The 19,703-nt window shown below is 42.3% G+C and overlaps 1 protein-coding gene across 2 annotated transcripts; it reads right to left on the reverse strand.

Annotated features, from left to right (window-relative positions):
* Nucleotides 1-3,747: 3,747 nt before the first annotated feature.
* N6amt1 (N-6 adenine-specific DNA methyltransferase 1) lies at nt 3,748-13,166 on the reverse strand. Of its 2 annotated transcripts, XM_052159072.1 has the most exons (6): nt 12,998-13,166; nt 11,175-11,261; nt 10,350-10,440; nt 8,412-8,495; nt 4,921-5,062; nt 3,748-4,015 (listed from the first exon to the last, which is right to left on the reverse strand). In XM_052159072.1, the coding sequence occupies exons 1-6, from the start codon at nt 13,129-13,131 to the stop codon at nt 3,909-3,911; spliced, it is 645 nt and encodes a 214-aa protein (XP_052015032.1). In that variant the 5' UTR covers nt 13,132-13,166; the 3' UTR covers nt 3,748-3,908. The 2 variants fall into 2 exon arrangements, with proteins under 2 accessions (XP_052015032.1, XP_052015034.1); XM_052159074.1 differs by lacking the exon at nt 4,921-5,062 and having other exon boundaries at nt 3,914-4,015.
* Between the last annotated feature and the right edge of the window lie 6,537 nt (nt 13,167-19,703).

Consider the following 19,703-nt stretch of genomic DNA (forward strand, 5'->3'; position numbering starts at 1 on the left):
TTTGAGCAAAAGCTGCAGAATACAGTCTTCCTTAGGAAATGTGGTAGGTGTTCAGGATGCATGATCAGCTACAGTGGAATTGCAGGTAACAGTGTTTGTGAACTGTTGGTTTACATGATGTCAAACTGCTCCCTTCCTTTGCTACGTTAGCTTGCCTAGCAGTACAGTGAGAAGAGTCTGGTTTGTACTTTGTCACTCGTGCTTAGTCTTACTGGAATTTTCCAGTTTCCAGTTGGAGTTGTGAGCTAACTGCACTACATCTCCTGACATTTTGTTATGGTTTATATTTTCCTAACTACTGAGACAATTTCATTCTTGTTGGTCATTATTTTGCAAACATGCCCATAATTTGTGCTTATTTTTAAATTATGGTCACATAGCTTTATTATCTAGTCAAGCACATAGCTTATCCTCAACGTGGTATGTGAATTTAACTTTACATAATTGTCTTAAATGTTAGTGTTAGGATTTTCTGGAGGAACAGAACTTAGGGAGTGAATGTGTATGGCTTAGGCTGTGGTTCAGCCAGTCCAACAATGGCTGTCTACTAACAGGTCTAGTAGTTGTTTTGTCCACAGGGCTGGATGTCTCAGATGGTCTTCAGTATAAATCAGAACCCCAAAGTAGGTTCTAATGCTAGTGAAGGAATGGACTTTCCAGTAAGAGCAAAAAGCCACGAGCAAACTTCCTTCTTTGATGTCCTATAGATAGGCAGCCAGCAGCAGGTGTGGTCCAGATTAGAGGTGGAGCTTTAAAAGTGGGTCTTCCCACTTCAGATGATTTAATGAGGACAAATCCCGTCACGTGTCCCCATCCACTTTGGTTTTAGTTAATTACAGATGGAGCCTAGTTGACTACAAAGAGTGGCCATCACAACACTTGATCAAGTCTTGTTCCTCTCAGGCAAATCTCACCTCAGAGTCTCATAATCCAACTGTTCTTTATATTCTGCTCCGAATTAGAGGTAAAAGAAATGTGTATCTGTGATGGAATCCTTCAGTGTCTTTATATAGAGAGATCTGTTTTTCTATTTTGCAAATATTCCTTACAAAAGGTCTTATTCAGGAAGGGTGTTCATCTGTCCCTGGTACTTTTGATTTATTTACTGTGAACTTTCAGGAATCCTTTGAGTAATAGTAAGGCATCCTGTAATTGTTGAATCCCAGATTCAGTAGGGTACTAAGAAACAACTTAGTGTCACTGAGTTAGCGCACAGAGCAATGGGCTTAACAAAGTCATTTTTGTGTCACTACAACATGCTCCATTTCCCTTTCTCAACAAGAGCTGGAAGACATGGATGCTGTTTCTCTCCACAGCAGTCTGGTAAACAGAATGCACACGGAATGAAGGCATGCTAAGGAAGGACTCCGGCTTTTTGTGAGTTCCTATCCTCTTAACACTATACAGTTGGTGTGCGTCTGGCTGAGCCTACACTACTATCCCCGCTCCCACAGAACTTGGGATGAAGACAAACTGACAGACAAGGCCATTGTTGGTACTAAGTGCTGTAGTATGATGATGTCTCCTGCTCTTGTTCCGGAGCCTGGTTTCTATGGCTAGCATTGAAACTGTACCTGACTAATGTAGGTTGCAGGCAGGGTAAACTCTGCAGCCCTGTATGTCTCTTGACAGTGTGGTGGTACAGTTTCCCCATTGGAGCTCCCATCGATGCTGCTTGTGAAAGCCAACAGGTTTTCACCTAATTGTCCACTATGCAACTCTGGCACATTTGCAGCATTTCCATAGGGCCCAGAGGCAAGACTATAGGTTAGAAACACATGCCCCTGAATCCCTCACATCTCACCTACAACCTGCTACTTCCACATGCACACTCAGGCTGCTGTGGAGGCTGTTCAGGCACTCTGGCCATGTGGTCTAGAAAATTCAGAGGTTGGTGTTTGAGGTTGTGGTGGCAGAGAGGGATCCCATACAGGATGTGTGGCAGGCCCTATGGTAATCTGCAGTTGCAGGCCTTTTGGATTCTGGAGCAAGGCCCTGCTAACATCACAACTGTTCTAGTTTTAAGTGACAGCCTTTGGCCTGATACTGTATCTTGGCAGATCTGAATACAGAATATTGATCAAGTTATCCTGACCCTGGTTAGCTCTATCATTAACTGGGAATTCTTATCAATTTTATTATTTGAAAATTTCATACATGTACACAGTGTATCCTAATCACATTCCCCCATCGCCTTCCTCATCTTTGCAATTTCACCCCCTATTTTCTAAATTATAGAGTGAGCTAGAGAGAGAGCTCATTGGTTAAAAGCACTTACTGCTCTGAGAGGACCTGAATTTGGTTTACAACACTTTGTTGGGTTGCTCAATCACCTCTAACTCCAGTTCTAGAGCATCTGACACCTTCCTCTGGACTCTTGAGATCCTGGCCCACATGTGGCATATATTCACCCACATATCTCTAAAAACTTGTCTGGGTATATAGTATTAACTCTGAGTCCAGGCAATGTTGGGTACAGGATTGTTATCCATTGGGGCATAAGCAATGCACTAGTAGCCACCCCTAAAAGAGATATCTCAGAGAGGGAAGGTGGTCAGAATCCTTGCAAATTATCATCTAAGTTACCTCCATCAGAGGCTGGACTCTGGATGACATCACTTGCCTCTGGTGGGACCTTCCTGATGAACCCCTGGTAGCAATCAGCAAGTGATGTTATGTTGTTCAAAGAATGAAACCTTACCTTTTAGACTGTCTGCATTTAAGGGTTTTTATCATGTTGATTATGATAATCCACTGACATTCTAATATTACTGGGAGTAAAACAAATTCTACCACAAAAGATTGAAGTTCTTTTATTCCTGTAGTTTATCTCCCCAAACTTTGTTATATACACACAGCAATACACTGATTTGGCTGGCTTTTCAACATTGCATGTATGAGATGAAATTCAGCTGCAGCTGGCTTCTCAGCACACAGTTGTAACTAGTCACTAAAAAGCCTCTGGTTCAGGATCAACACAGCAACTTGTTTCATGGCCTTACATTCAGTGGAATGGAGAGACTGAGATTTTTTTTTTTTAAAGATTTATTTATTATATATATATGACTATACTGTAGCTGTCTTCAGACACACCAGAAGAGGGCATCTTATCCCATTACAGATAGCTGTGAGCCACCATGTGGGTGCTGGGAATTGAACTCAGGACCTTTAGAAGAGCAGTCAGTGCTCCTAACTGCTAAGCCCGCTCCAACCCTAGACTGAGATTTTAACAAGCATCCTTTCTGGTGGACATTTAGGGTAATTATATTGCTTTGCTATTATTGCTAGGGCTAAATAGAACATGCCTTCATATATAAATATATGAAATATAAATATAATACATATTTACTTGCACATGTACAGAAAAACTTATATGCTTGAGTCTCTGAAAACAGAATGACCCATCTTTTCATCTTTTTCTCTTTTTGTTAGGTTTATTTTGTTTTTGTGTATAGCTATCTTCCCTGCATCATGTATGTATACCGCATATGTGCCTGTGCCCTGGGAGGTCAGAACAGGGCAGGGTCCCTTGTGAACTATGCTGTGGGTTCTGAGATCTGAGCCCCAACCCTCTGGACCAGCGGCCAGTGCCTCAGCCTCTGAGCCATCTATCTATCCAGTCCTGCTTTTTTCTTTCCTTTTTCTTTTCCTTTTGGTTTGGGTTTTCAGGACAGGGTTTCTCTGTGTAGTGACTGTCCTGGAACTCAGGCTGCTGCCTGCCGCTGTCTCCCGAGTGCTGGGATTAGAGGCGTATGCCGCCGCCGCCGCCACCACCTGGCTCCACTTTTTTTTTTTTTTTTAAACGGCAAATTTCTGATAAAATTTCTTGGTCAGGGATGGCATCAGTCTGAAAGCAACTGAGTGCCCAGCTGCCGGCAGCTCGTTTTCCTTCAGTGGCTTTCGGGACACTAGGACTTGCTGAACCTGAGGACGGACAGGGTTTCTTGGCCTGCTTGCCTGCAAAGTGCTGTAGTTCCTTGCAGGCCTCTTGTCTTCATTGTTTTAAAGATTTCCTCTAAAATGAAAAATAAAAGTAAAATTCAGTTAAACATGTGGTGATATGTATGATCACTGAGCAATTTAGCAATGTGATGATAAACACATTAAGTTCCTAATTAAACAATGCATACCAGGCAAGTGTTGTCAACTCAAGCTTGGACCTCGGAGAGGTGGGGCTCCGCTTTAAAATGGTCCGACGATTCCGACAGATTTAAAGGCCTGGTTTGTAGTGCTAGCCCACTTCTGACTAACAGAATCATTATCTAACCTTGTTACTATAACAAGCGATCAAGTTTTAGCTGGTTGGTGCCAGTCTCTACCATATATTCTTTATGGGAAAGATCAATAAAAATTTGGACAAACTGAATCCTGACAGTGCCCAGCGTATAAATGAATTCACTTCTTTTGAAAATAAAACCAGAGGCCTGAGATATGAGTCAGTGGTAGGTTCATGTCCCAGCACCCACATGATACCTCACAACCATCTCAAACTCTAGTTACAAGGATCCAATGCTTTCTTCTGTCCTTCTTGGGCTCCTGTACATAGTGGGGTGGGAGGTGGGGAAGTAATCACCCCATCCAGCTATGAATCCTGGGAACTCCAACAGCGGCCTGCCAGCATGGTATAGATGTTACTGCAGTGACCAACTTCTCTATTATTATTGTTGGAATTTAAAACCTGCTCCTTGAGGTAGAACCCACGCTGAGGGTGAAGTGTTAGGAGTCAGTGTTTACATTTGAATAATTACTTTATAAATGAGCAAAACTGCTCTGTCCCACGAAGACAACAGGTTTTAAAACATGAACATTTTACCTCTTACAAGTGCTTCCAACACATTGTTAGGCTACTTTGTAAGTCATAGTCTTCCAACTCTTGTCAGCTAGTGAATAGATAACAAGAAGCTCTTTTTAAAAAATTACCTGGATGGTTTTCTTTTATGGTAACTAAGTAGAAGAGCCCTCTTGGGGAGAGGAGCTGTGGAGCCAGTGGGAAGAACCTGTCCATGACTTCCCGGCCGTCTCTGCCGCCAGCCCAGGCTGCTGCTATTCCCCGGCCTCCTACCTGTCAGCAATCACAGAGATACTGCATTCAGGCTGCACTTCGATTACACTCTTTTTGACAAAAACCATCTCCGAACAAGTTCATATTTTCAAACGAATGTGCCTTGGCTTCTGAACATCATTCTGCCAAACTCCTGAAGTCTTCAGGCTATGAGAGGACACAGAATTAGCCAACAAGTGAAGCAGCAAGCGGGGCTGCTGGGCACACTGCAATCTCTACACCTAAGACCAGAGTGAGAAGACTGATTCTGATCTCAAGGCCAACAAACGCTCAAGGGACAGGAGTCCATTGAGTGTCAGAGCTCATCTGGCCTTTGTGGGGTCTTGGGTTCAGTTGCTACTACAGGCATACTCTGAAGAAATCAATGAAAATTAAGTTCAAAGTAGACAACTTTTCCAAGTTGTGCTGTCTATAGCCTTTACCTATACTTGACTTTAGTTTTATATACAATAATGTTTTTTAATTATTAGTATTTCATATGCTTCCTAATTTAAAATAAGTCATTTACAATCGAATTATGAATTTTACAGAACAAGGGTATATACACACCTACTTACAAGGGTGAGCCTTTGTCAGGTTTGTCCTCTGCTCCTCCCTATCTTTAGCAGCTTTGTTTTCGATGTTTCAGAATCCAGGATCGTTCCTCATCCTTCCCTTTCTTTTTTTTGTGCATGTGGTGTTATGTGTAGCATGTATGTATGTGTGTGTGAGAGGGCATGTGCGGGTCAGACACAATCCTTGCCTTGCACCTTGTTGGAGGTGGGGGTCTCTCCTGTCCATTACTGTATATACCAGGCTGGCTGTCCTTGGGCTTCCCATCATGCCTCAGGTCTGCTGGGTTACAGGTGTGTGCTGCTGGGAGCCTTTCACTGGGTTCAGATGATACCAGCTTTGGACCTCACTTTCACAAGCATCTCCCCAGCCCTATCAATCAACATCTCGTGGAAGTCTCACTCCCTCTGGAGTAGCTTGAATTCATTTCTGTTGGCACAGGACCTTACTGAAGGACTATACCTTATCTAGCTGCTGTTTGACATCTGCTGCTTCTATTATTTTTCCTTGAATCTAATTCTGATTATTCCCAGACCTATTACCCACTGAGTGTGTTTGTCCCAATCACACTAGGAGATCATTAATTCCACTTTTGTGTCAGATTTCTGGAGACCGCCCTTTCCTGGTCCCCCGTGCTTTAATTCTGGGCAAGCTGCTCTCAGCGTTGCCCTATCTGTTTGTAGGAACTGGTCTGTCTATTTCAGCACGTGTGACGCTCTGGGTCAATCCCTATCAGACCTCTCCTCTTGCTGCTGCAGAATGCAATAGGGTTTCGGGTGATAAGATTCTAGGCCATTGAGCCCCATTTATCTGCTTATACCTGAGATGATATCAGAGGTGTTTGGCACCAGCCCAACCCTGAGGCTGAAGAAGGATTCCGTTTCAGAAGGAGTCAGGCATGTGTTAGTGGCCGTCTGGTTGCTTGTTCCCTGGGCTAGCTAATGGGTCCATCCTGGGCTTCTTAGGGACCACAGGTACAACCCGCAACACTTCATGTTTCTGCATGTGATAGTGAGCACAGACAGACTTTTAAGGCTCCAATTCTTATGTTTTCTGGATGTCATCTCTAAGTATTTCTAACCATCGCTAAAGGTTAAGCTAGTTGTCGTTCAAGGCAAGCACCTTTACCTGCTGAGCCATCTTGCTGGACCTGTGCTGTGTCCTGACACTATTTAATCATTCAGCTCTGGGAACTCAGGCACCAGATCTCCTGCATTGCCTACCCTTGGTCCTCCACTGCATCTCTACAGATGCAAGGCTCAGGAGACACGCCTAGCTTAGTGCTACAGCTGGAAATACATTGAGACCCCAAGTGGGTCATCATGTTCTTAGAACCGTTTCTTCACTGACTAGTTTTCTCAGTATGAACTTAAACCACAACCATGAATTAATCCCTCCTGCTATGCACACAGGCTCATTCGGTCATTATACACAGAAAAAAAAAAACAAAACAACTTTTGTCCCTTTCAGTTTTTATCCTATGAATGATTTGTGTTTGTTTAGAGGTAGAGTCTCACTGTATAGCCCTCCCTGGCTGGCCTGGAACTCAGATCTATCTGCTTTTGCTTTCTGAGTGCTGGAGGATTAAAGACATGCACCATCACAGCAAGCTACTGAATGATTTTTAAAATTAGATTGTTAACATTTTTTAAATTAGATCTTAAGTACTGGAATTACTGGACCAGAATCTGTTTAGAAATTGACTGACTGACTGTGTGTGTGTGTGTGTGTTTGCGTGCGCGCGCATGTGGTCAGAGGACCTGGACAGTGGTTTCTGGGGATCAGGTTCAGGACAAGCACCCTCCCCAGTCTCTGGCCAAGCCTGAACCATTTCATCACAGGGGTCATCGTCACAGGTCTTTCTTGAGCGTTAGGTTCTGCGTCAGAAGCTTCATCCCTACACACATGCTGATGGCCTCTGGAGGTAGCTTGACTAGGGTCAGGAGACCATGAGGGCCATATTAAAAAGGAGAAAAGAGTCACGTGTTTATGAATGTCTCCTCACTCTCAGTGTGTGATGTCTTTGTTATAACACAGCAGAAAGGCCTTTGCAGAGTCGCACACTGAGATGTCTCCTCAGCCTCCAGCCTATGAGAAATGGCGTCTCAGTATAGCAGCTGTGAACAGAATATAAGACACTGTTGTGCTGTGACTAATTTTGGTTCCTCAGTTCACCTAAGCACAGCAAGGGCAGTCATAAGAGACAAATGGGCGCCTTCATCTTGGAGTGGAGGTGAACGTACTATTTACCAGCTCTGCCAGAGAATAATCACCAAAGAATACAACAGGCCCAATTAAAGAGAAGCTAGTGTTTGTCTGCTATTGAACGATGTTCCTTCCCCTTCTGGGGGAAAGCAGATGTGGCTTCCCCGCTCACGGTGGAGATTCTTAAATACGTGTATTTCTATTGTTCTCCTATGAGAGATCAGGATGGGTCCCACACTTTTAACTTCTGACCATTTGAAGGATGAAACCCCAGACTTTGAGAAGGAAATTATCAGTGAATACTTTCAGTTGACTACACGTATTTTTAACATTTGCTGTACACATTTGTTATTTAGGGTAGTGGATCTGTCTGGCCACCATGGCCTGAGGTATCTGAGAACTCTGAGTAGGCAGGTCACACTTTGTGCCTGCAGCAGTATCTCCCCCTTCTGCATCACTCCCCCACCTGTGACTGACAGCCTCTGTGCAGTCAGAGGAGCTGTGAGCGGCAGTGACTGACGTCAGAGGAAGTTCATTTGGTCGCATGGAAGAGCTGGAAGCAAACGCTAAGTCCTGCTGCTGCAGGTCTTACCTCTTCTGGCGGAGTCACCACATACGGTGGGTTAAACACCAGCAGGTCTACCTTTCCCTTCAATCTGGGCAGCAGGCCGTGGACCTGAGGGTGGCAACAGTGCAGATTAAGCTGGATCCGGATTCAAGTAGTAAGTTAAAGTTACTCTCATGTGGTCAGGAGGGGAAGGCCGCACAGACAGAAGTATTTCACTTTTCTTCGTGCAGATGCAGTTTATATGAACATAAGCTGAAGGTGAGCACCGCATCGGTGAGAGGAAACCGGTGCTGACTGCGGCTTCTGCTCGGCAGCAGGGGCGCCTCCACGCCGGCCTCACTTTGACAGCGGTGGGTGTGAGGACAAGCGAGCTCTGCTTATGTGAAGCACGTTCCCTGGAGATCTGTGAGGAGCGTTATAGCTATGCCTGCTGACTTACACATGTAATTAAGAAATAGAGCACACGTGCGCGCGCGTGTGTGGTGTGTACACAAATGGAAGTCAGAGGACAATCTTGAAGTATTTTGTCTCCCACTGGCCTGGAAGTTCACTGCTGGGCTAGGATGGTGTGCCAGAAAGATTCCAGGAATCCGCCTGTCTTTGGGGCTACAAGCAACCATGCCACTGTGCCTGGGTTTATATTCATTCCTAGAATCTCACTTAGGCCCTTGTAAAACAGACACTGTACCAAGGCAGCCACCTAGCTCCGAAGGGAAATCTTTTGTAAGATGACATAGACTGTACTTAAATGACAGAAAAAAAAAACAGAATGGATTCTGCTGCTTCAGTTACTTGTAAATGTTTTGACTGACAAGATCAAATGGCAGAGAAGGAAGCATCAAGTGCAGTGGTCAGAGACTGCAACCAACCTGTGTGTGGCTTATGAAGATCTTTAAACTGGGCGCAGGTTTCTATGGAACAAGGGAGAACAAATTGTGTGTGTGTGTGTGTGTGTGTCTGTGTGTGTGTATGTGTGTGTGTATGTGTGTGTCTGTGTGTGTGTGTGTGTGTGTGTATTTTAAAACTATGACTAAAGTCGCTTCATTTCCATTCACACCATCCAAGCACTTGACATGTATTGGACTGGGTTATGAATATTGAATATACATGATGAAGTGATATCAGAGAATTGCCCAATTTAGATTTCTATATTCAATCCCATTTGAATTATCCTGACATACCTGTTAACTTGCAATTCAAAGAGAATTCCTAAGACCTATTTTTGAGGATATGCTTACAGAAATAATTTTTTTCTTCTTTAATTAAAAAAAAAAGATTTAGTAATTTATTTTAAGTATACGAGGGCTCTGGATGCATGGATGCCTGCAGGCCAGAAGGGGGCGTCAGATTCTATTACAGATGGCTATGAGCCACCATGTGGTTGCTGGGAATTGAACTCAGGATCTCTGGAAGAGCAGCCAGTAGTCCTAACTACTGAGCCATCCATCCAGCCCCCTTTCTGCTCCTTTAAAAGGGGAAACAATAATTATTCCTTGAAATAGTTTGGATGTAACTTTGCCTACAAACCAAAAGAAGATTAGTTTTTTCCTTCACCAGTGCAAGAATGAGGGAATCACTGGTGTGTGTGTGTGTGTGTGTGTGTGTGAGCTTTGAAAGTGTTTTCAATTCCATAAAGAAATTAAGTTTCTTAAAAGAACTTGGAAATAATTTTCCAGAAATGCTGGATAAAGAAACTAGATAAGATTTTGCTTTGTAAATCATAGTACTTTGTCCTATTCAGCTACTCAGTAATAACCACAGGATGGATTTTGCAAAAATGGAAAACGAACCAAAACGAGGGTTCAAGGTCATCTGTGACTTTATAGGGGGTTGGGGGCTATCCTGGGCTACATGACACTTTGTCACATAAAAACAAAAGTTAACTTCTTAAGCTTATTCCCACTAAAACCGATTGACCATCTAATCGAAATCAATTACTGCAGAATGAGGATCAGCGCTCACCAAATCTGTAATCACTGGCTGAACGTGGACTCTGTTACAGCGTGCAGTCTCCAGGGCGCATGCGGCTGCCTCGGGGTTGATATCAGTGCACCTGTAAACACGAGACGAGAAAATGAGACCTGGAGAATGCGCAGGGGCAGGCAGTGTCTTGGCAGGTCTCTGCTAGAGCAAATATAGGAACGTTTTCTTAATTCTAACATGGTGCAGGAAAAAAATTAGAATGTGTTTGTAATGGCGAAGAAAAAGAGAAGAAAAACTGTTAGACTGGTGGCAGACACGGCTAAAGAATCTGTCGGCGCTCATCTGAAGGAGTTTATGTCAGTGTGACTCAAGCAGCCAGCAAAAGGGAACCACTGATAGGAAACCGCTACACACACACACACACACACACACACATACACACGCACACACACACACATACACGCATACACACGCACACACACACACACACACACACAGGAGATAACGAGCTGAAAAAGACACGGTTGTTCTATGTGTGGCGAGATCTCTGATGACAATGTGGCCCCCTGGCCTTTGTATTCTCACGATCTCGGCAAGGACATTGGACTTTGCAGCTATTTTATAACACTCAGACTGTTTCCCTGAGAACGGATTCAAAGTAGAGATTTGCATGAAGTTGTGTTGCTTCTAAAAGTCACATAGCATGGAGGAGTGAACAGGAGGTTCTAACTGGGGCAAGCACAAGCTGTGACTTGAGTCCCTAATGAAACATTATGAGAGCCATGTTGTCTATTTAAAACATTTCTCTTGAGCTGCTGCAGCCATAGGGACCCAGGAGGGGGTGGGTGAAGGTCACATACTCACAGGTACAAGGCCTGAGGGCCTATCATGGAGGCCAGGAAGGCGGACACCACACCAGATCCGGCTCCTACTTCAAGGCATATTTCCACTCTAACAACAAAAACACAAAATATTTAGTTCCTTCTTATGAAGACATTCTTCATGGAAGACAACTCTCACGCCATAGGATGTATTTCTGCAGCACTACCATTCACTTGCAAATACGTGGGAATATAAAGACATTTACCATTCCTGGCAACTACATACTGCTTATTACTGCGCAGCTCAAGCGTGCTAATAGTTAGGTGTGTAAAGTACTTCAGTTGAAGTACTTAAATAAGCCCAGCAGCATATCCTGGGGTTTGGTAAGTGCCCTCCATCTGCCTACATACTTGAAGAACGGAGACTTCTCTCTACTTGAGAACTGGGTTGAGCAAGTTCTTCAGTGTCTGATCTTAGAATGCCGATCATCTTTGCTTTCTAAACTTAAAAACCTTTATATGAGTTTCCAGCAAATATATTTCCTTGATCACGGTCCATTCATCAAAAGCACTACTTAATTTCCACAACTGACTGGTCTGATGACATTTATGAGTTTTTCTGGCGCTTTTCAAACAACTACTCAAGAAGGAGTTACAGTATTTTTACCTTTAGAATGAGCCACATATTTATGTGACCCACATAATATGACACACAAGCCACTAGTGGGTCATAGTAAAGTTTGTGACTATGACCAGGTGCCTTCTTTTTGGAACTAACCATTACAGTCTCATAACTAATTAGAATTCCCGACCTTTGTAACAAGGTTAGCTCTATTACAGCATACTCTGAAATGCAATCTGTAGTTGGAAATCTTTCTGAGCTATTCTGAGCATTCAAGTTGCAATCCACGAGATATTCCAGTAAATCGAAATGCTCCACCATCTATGAAGAAAGACTGGTTTTAAGAACACTTTATAGGTGGAAAAAAACGTGACAATATAAACAAACATGATGGCTATTTCGTTCTGGAGAAACCCAGTTGGAATCTTGACCATTAAGTTAATGACCCAAATTCTTTCGGCCAAATGTTTTATTAGGTTTGTGTATGTGTGGGCAGAACGATCCTCAGCATTGTAACTGACCCGACAAGAACAACCTGTAGTAGTTTCTGAGGCTAGAACTCAGGTTTGCAGGATTGACGGCAAGAGCCTTTACCAGCTGAGCCTTCTTGTCCGCTCTCAACTCAAATTCTTTTCTCCGCAAAGTTAACATGTAGGCATTTACTATTTTTGTCAATCGGGCTAGTGAAAATCCTACCGGCGGAAGCATTTAACTATTTAAATCTTCCCTAATAGTTCTAACTACATGCAACTAAAATTCTAAGAGTTCAATAAAAAAAAAAAAATCCAGTTTCTCAGACGCTAATGGCTGTTCCTTGAATAGGTTGAGTGGGTTTAATGGTTCACTACCCCTTACGTGTTCTTTCGTTGCCGGAGAATGTTATTTATGCACTGAGGCGTTCAAATAACTCTACTACGCGAGCTTTACATATTCACCAAAAAAATTAAAACTGAAAAGCAGCAAAGTTTTGGAACATCTTGTTTCTGGTCGATAAACTCCGGCTGCTCAGAGGCACGCTTACATTTTTCAGATTATCAACTGAAAGGCAGGACAGGGTGATCATAAACCCGCAGGATCACCTGATGCTCTAACTCCGGCAAGCCGGCAACTCCTCCTTTACCCTGCTCCGCTGTCAATCACCAGAAAGGGGCCGACCCATCACTTCCGGAGGAGGGCGGCAAGTTCCGGCTTCCGCCTCCAGGACACCCCGCTCTCTCCCGCTGGGGCGCGCACCCTTCTCGCACCCTGCTAGCTCGGCCGCTGCCGCCTCGAGCGCGTCCAGTAACAGGAACGTGTCCTCCGCTGGCTCGTACACGTCGCTGAAGGCTCCGCGACCCACGTGCCCGTACAACGGCGTGGGGACACTAGGCGCCGCCATCTTTCCCTTCCGCTTCCAATGGGCGGGCGTTGAGTACGGACGCGTCAGGCTTGCTGCGCATGCGCTTTTGTCTGACACTGGGTGGAGTTTGGAGTGCAATGTTTGCGGGGTAGTCTGGGACTTTTAAGCAACCATTAACATCCTTTACAACTTCTGGACATTTTGTGTTTACTTTTATCGGTTACCCTAATATTGAGCTTCGTCGGTTATTTTGTCCTAAGGTGACTGCTTTATTTAATGACATTTGGAACGTTTCTTCCATTTTAAACTTGGAAGCACTTACAAAAATAGTGTTTTCTGAATCTTACTGGGTTTTTTGTTTTGTTTTGTTTTGTCTTTTAGAGACAGGGTTTCTCTGTGTAGCCCTGACTGTCCTGGAACTCACTCTGTAGACCAGGCTGGCCTCGAACTCAGAAATCTGCCTGCTTCTGCCTCCTAGAGTGCTGGGATTACAGGCACGCGCCACCACCGCTCGGCAATCTTACTGTTTTTTAAGCATCTGAAATGTAAATACCCATCTATAAGATTATAACTACTTTTATTTGCTTAATTTTATTATATAGAGTCTCACTATGTATTCCTGGCTGTCTTGGAATTTACTATGTAGACCAGGCTGACCAGGAACTCACAGTGATCCACTGCCTGCCTCTGTCTTTTGAGTGCTGGGATTAAAGGCTTGTGGCACCATGCCCAGTCTAGTTGTGACTTTTAATTTTTATTTTTTATTTGAAAATTTTATTCGTGTGTAAAATTTACTTTTGTCACTTTCATTCATTGAAATTATAGTTTGGGCTGGGCAGTAGTGGCTCATGGCTTTAATGCCAGCACTCTGGAGGCAGAAGCGGGCAGATCTCAGAGAGGCCAGCCTGGTCTACAAAGAGAATTCCAGGACGGCCAGAGCCACATAAAAAAAAATTCAGTCTTGAAAAACAACAGAACAAAACAAAGGCAGTGGTTTGGAGGGCTGGAGAACTGCTCAGTGGTTGAGACGGTGTACTGCACTTGCAGAAGAGAAACGCGTGGTTTCCTGCACCTTTGTTTGGTGGCTCACAGCTCCCTGTAACTCCAGCTTCAGGTTGTTGCTCTTCCTGCATCAACTGCTGTGCGCATACATACAGGTAAAAATAACATACATAAAGTCACAGTAACAAAAAATGTTAGGGCTGGAGAGATGGTTCTGCAATAAGATATTAATATATCTTATTGCAGATAATATTATTGTGTACTTGTATGTACTTTCAAGATAATAATATTAACTCTCAGAGGACCAGAATTTGGTTCCCAGAACCCACAGTAGGTGGTTCACAAACACAGTAATTCCAGTTCCTGGGAGTTAAATCTGCCAGCAGTTAAATCCTCTGCCAGCATCCACAAATACAGAATTGAAGATGGCAAGAAGGCTCTGCCTATAAAAGGCAGGTAGGTGCTGCTAAACCTGGGCACGTGGATTAGGGCCCTGAAACTCACAGTGGAAGAGAAAACCTATTCTTATAGCTCTGTGACTTCCAAGGGTATGGCAGCATATGTGCATAGACATCTAAAAATAATACAGAAATATTTTTTAAAGTGCCACATGCCTGGTTTATGGTATGACGGCTTGTTTTTAGGGATATATATACATATATAGTATTGTTATGTTATATATATTGTAACATATATATAGTATTGTTATATATTTTGTATTGTAACATATATATAGTATTGTTATATATTTTGTATTGTAACATATATATAGTATTGTTATATATTGTATTGTAACACACACACATACACAATAACAATGTCAAAAGAGACCATGCACGAAGATAGTGAAGAGGGGTACAAGAAAGGGTTGGAGGCAGGAAAGGGAAGGGAGAGACATGATTTACCATAATCTCAAGTATAAGAAAAGATTTTCAAGCTTGTAAAATATCCCCTCCCAACATAAAAATGTACAAATGACCTAAAGAGATGGCTCACTCAAGAAGACAGATGCCAAGCATACGAATGCCATGCCGATAAAACCGCAAATGAAATCAACCACAAGACAGTGTTAGGGTTCTCTAGAGGCACAGGCCTGACAAAATGAACTCCTATTAAAATATTTATCAGATTGGCTGACAGTATACTCATGTTAGTCTAATCATATTCTTCTGAATAACTAAAAGACTGAGAACCTGATGGCTGCCTGGTGCATTGGCAGCCTTATCCCATGGAAACAGCGAAGGCCGTGAAGCCAGCACAGCTGTTAGACACAGCCGAGTGCCGCGACTGTTCTCGGTCTCTCACTTTCACGGTTTTGTTTCTGTGTGTTTTGTTCTTGGAGACACTCTGCATTATGCTTCACTTTATGTCTGCTCCTGAGAAAATTGTGGAGCTTATCCCCTCCGGTTTTAGAGAAATAACTTCGCCTGGCCTATTTGGATATCTTTCTTATAACCTGAAGATTGTGGTAAGCACTAAGCTAGAAATTTCTTTCTTTTTTTTTTTTTATCGGATATTTTATTTAGTTACATTTCAAATGTTATCCCCAGGTGGGGCAGTCTTTCCTTCAGTCTCTGCTCCAGACTTTGTTTCCATATTTCCTCCTGTGAGTATTTTGTTCCTTTTTCTAAGAAGCATTGAAGCATCCACACTTTGGTCTTCCTTCTTCTTGTGGTCTGTGAATTGTATCTTGGGTATTCCAAGCTTTTGGGCTAATATCCACTTATCAGTGAGTGCATATCATGTGTGTTCTTTTGTGACTGTGTTACCTCACTCAGTATGATATTTTCTGGTTCCATCCATTTGCTTAAGAATTTCATGAATTCATTGTTTTTAATATCTGAGTAGTACTCCACTGTGTAAATGTACCACATTTTCTGTATCAATTCCTCTGTTGAAGGACATCTGGGTTCTTTCCTGCTTCTGGCTATTATAAATAACGTTGCTATGAACATATTGAAGCATGTGTCCTTGTTATATGTTGGAGCTATACCAGGAGTGGTATAGCTGGGTCCTCAAGTAGTACTATGTCCAATCTTCTGAGGAACTGCCAGACTGATTTCCAGAGTGGTTGTACCAGCTTGCAATCCCACCAACAATGGAGGAGTGTTCCTCTTTCTCCACATCCTTGTAACCAAGCAAGTGAAAGGTTTCTGTGACAAGAACTTAAAGTGTCTGAAGGAATAAATCAGAAGATCTCAGAAGATGGAAAGATCTCCCATGCTTGTGAATTGGTAGGACCAATATAGTAAAAATGGCCATCTTGCCTAAAGCAATCTACAGATTCAATGCAATCCCCATCAAAATTCCAAATCAATTGTTCATAGAGTTAGAAAGAACAACTTGCAAATTCATTTGGAATAACAAAAAACCCAGGATAGCAAAAACTATTCTCTACAATAAAAGAACTTCTGGGGGAATCACCATCCCTGACCTCAAACTGTATTACAGAGCAGCAGTGATAAAAACTGCATAGTATTGGTACAGAAACAAGCAGGTAGATCAATGGAATAGAATTGAGGACCCAGAAATGAACCCACCCACCTATGGTCACTTGATCTTTGACAAAGAAGGTAAAACCATCCAGTGGAAAAAAGACAGCATTTTCAAAAAAAATGGTGCTGGTTCAACTGGTGGTCTGCATGTAGAAGGTTGCAAATTGATCCATTCTTATCTCCTTGTACAAAGCTCAAGTCCAAGTGGATCAAGGACCTCCACATAAAACCAGATACACTGAATCTAATAGAAGAGAAAGTGGGGAAGAGCCTCAAATACATGTTCACAGTGGAAAAGTTCCTGAATAGAACACTAGTGGCTTATGCTCTAAGATCAAGAATTGACAAATGGGACCGCATAAAACTGCAAAGTAATGCAAAGGACACTGTCAATAAAACAAAAGGGTAACCAATAGATTGGGAAAAGACCTTTACCAATCCTACATCCAATAGAGGGCTAACAGCCAAGATATACAAAGAACTCAAGAAGGTAGACTCCAGAGAGCCAAATAACCCAATTAAAAATGGGGTACAGATCTAAACAAAGAATTCTCAACTGAGGAAACTCGGATGGTTAAGGAGCATCTAAAGAAATGTTCAACATCCTTAGTCATCAGGGAAAATCAAAACAACCCTCACCTCACAGCAGTCAGAATGGATAAGATAAAAAGAACTCAGGTAACAGTAGATGCTGGTGAGGATGTGGAGAAAGAGAAATTTCTAAATGGCCAAGAATCTTCTGGGGCCATCTGCCTCTAAGCTTTCTCAAATAGTACAATTGGTGCAGAGACAGCTGACAAAATCTGACTGGCCAGGAGAATTAGTAACAGATCTAAGCAGGTTTTTACTGTATACTTAGGGCTCTCTTAAAATGTAGTTTAAAGATAAGAGATTGAGCAGGAAACACCTGTGGAGGAATAAAACTCTGTAAATGAGATCGATTGACTAAAGTAACCTTTTCCTACTTTATAGCATAAATAATAAAATGATATGGTAAAAGGGGTTAGGTATTAGTATTTGCCAATCATAAAAAGACCAGTTCCAATATTTTCTGATTGTCTAGAGTGCTTTAAACTGCAAACACTGCCAGACTAAAAGCAGGCTGTCGTTTAACATGTTTGCTTTGGTGGGGACATTCTTTAGATTCTTTGAATTGAAGTAATAGGGCTATTAATAAAAATAAAATCTGTTCTATTTGTACTTTCTAATTGTGACTGAACTTGTAACCCCAGACATGTAATGAAAAAAATCAAATACATGTCTAGAGACAAAATGATATAATCTGTACTTTGGGATGATCTGTTTGTTTTTGATCTTTGAAACCCAAATCAATAAAGAAGCAGCCTGATGGCTAGTCCACAGAGCTGTAACATTCTCCTGACAAACATTTCTAACTCTCTCTGTCTCCCTTCTTCCTCAGTGACTTCTTATCTCCTCATGGGGGAACCCTATAGACCAGCCAGGGTTGGCCTGTGGCAGTCCTTGAGGTGAAATTCCTCAACCCCGAGAGCTGGGTTCTGATATCACTGAAGGAATGTAGGAGCAGCAGCAGCCACAGGCTGGACTTGCTAGGGACAGACAAGAGCAATGGTGCAAAACACAAAGCTTTTTCTCGTGCTTCCAATGAACTGGACTGGTACCCCAGGGATCTACCCACATTTAGGATGAATCTTCCCACTGATAACCTGATCAGAAAATCCCTTACAGATAGGTGTTCTTGTCTCTTAGTTTCTTCCAGATTGACAAGTAAGAGGAACCCATCACAGACACAACCTTCCCCTTATAATGAAGAAAATACAAAACCCTGGCAAATGCTGGTGAGGGTGCAAAATGGCGTAACCATTTGGAACACAGCTCTGCAGTTTCTCACAAAACGGAATGCTACTGTGGTCCATCCATAGTGTTCCTTACTATTTACATACATGCATTAAAAAACATGCCCACACCAAACCTGAACATACAGGATTGTAGCACCTTCATTTACAATTCCCAAAGCGAGAAGCAAGCAAGATTGTTAAAAAAAAAAAAAAACCCAAAAAACTACTGCTGTGATAAGCAGTGAACGTCCACCCCTTCACATATAGAGAGGAATGTACCTGATGTACAGTTCAGCTACTGCATAATTTAACATCTCCATTGTGAGTATTAGGTCGCTATAACATTTCATCTTGGATCCCAACTCTGTGCTGCTTAGTATGTTCAGAAATAGTAGACCCATGTCCCTTTCTCCAGATGGTACCTGAAGACACACTGTCATCTGCGTTGAAGGGACAGCTGCTTCCAAAGCTGATGAGTACATTCAGCTCCTTTTGGTACATTAGAAAGTCACGTAAAATAGAGAGAGCCTCGTTGTGTCCATACTTGGAAAATTAATTTTTAAAGCTGATTTTAAAGAGCTCCACAGGTGGTCAGATCTTAGAACCATAGGGCCAGGATGATGTCACCTTTGGCTGTTCTAAGATGTTGTCTTTGGCTCCCACAGCCTGCATGAAATCTTGTTAATTATGATTGTTTTTCCGAGTTAGAACCCTTTTTGGAGATTTTTTAAAAAATAAAACATTTATTTTTATCACTTACATAACTACATAAAATATTTTCATTGGTGTCAAAATGTCCAGTTATTGCCAAGCACATTTCACTTCAATTTCTTAAAATTATTGGAAGCTTAATACATTTTAGAGGTGCTTGTGCTGTGATATTAAATCACATGCTACTGAAATTCACAGTAATTTTCATATTGTTCCACTGTCTTTGCATAAAGCAAAGCATCAAAAGTCCTTCTGACTGCCCATTGATCACCATGGCCAATGACTGCACCTTCTCTTTAGAAAAATGATGAATGGAATTCATTACTTTTATGAAATTTACTTTCCATGAAAATGATTTTCATAGCTATCCCTTATCTGTGTTTTAGCACATTGATATTTTAGTTGAGAATTCATTAAGTGAATCTTTTCTTCCTTATAAAATGATTTCTATTTTAAGGAAACTAAAAATGTCTCTAGTGGTAAAATTAGGCAAGGAAGCTATCATATTACTTGGTTATTTAGTTTGTCTTTATGGATATCATTCAAGAAAACACAATCTTGAAGCCAAGAATGGTGGCTCCTGCCT

The sequence above is a fragment of the Apodemus sylvaticus genome, chromosome 15, assembly GCF_947179515.1.
Source record: "Apodemus sylvaticus chromosome 15, mApoSyl1.1, whole genome shotgun sequence".
NCBI lineage: Eukaryota > Metazoa > Chordata > Mammalia > Rodentia > Muridae > Apodemus > Apodemus sylvaticus.

Excerpts from the sequence above, each read along its gene's own strand:
- N6amt1 (XM_052159072.1), bottom strand. The coding sequence starts at position 13,131 with ATGGCGGCGCCTAGTGTCCCCACGCCGTTGTACGGGCACGTGGGTCGC. Across the intron at positions 11,262-12,997 it reads GCAGCGGCCGAGCTAGCAGG|AGTGGAAATATGCCTTGAAG; the intron begins GTGCGAGAAGGG and ends TTTTGTTGTTAG. Across the intron at positions 5,063-8,411 it reads TGGTGACTCCGCCAGAAGAG|GTAGGAGGCCGGGGAATAGC; the intron begins GTAAGACCTGCA and ends GATTGCTGACAG.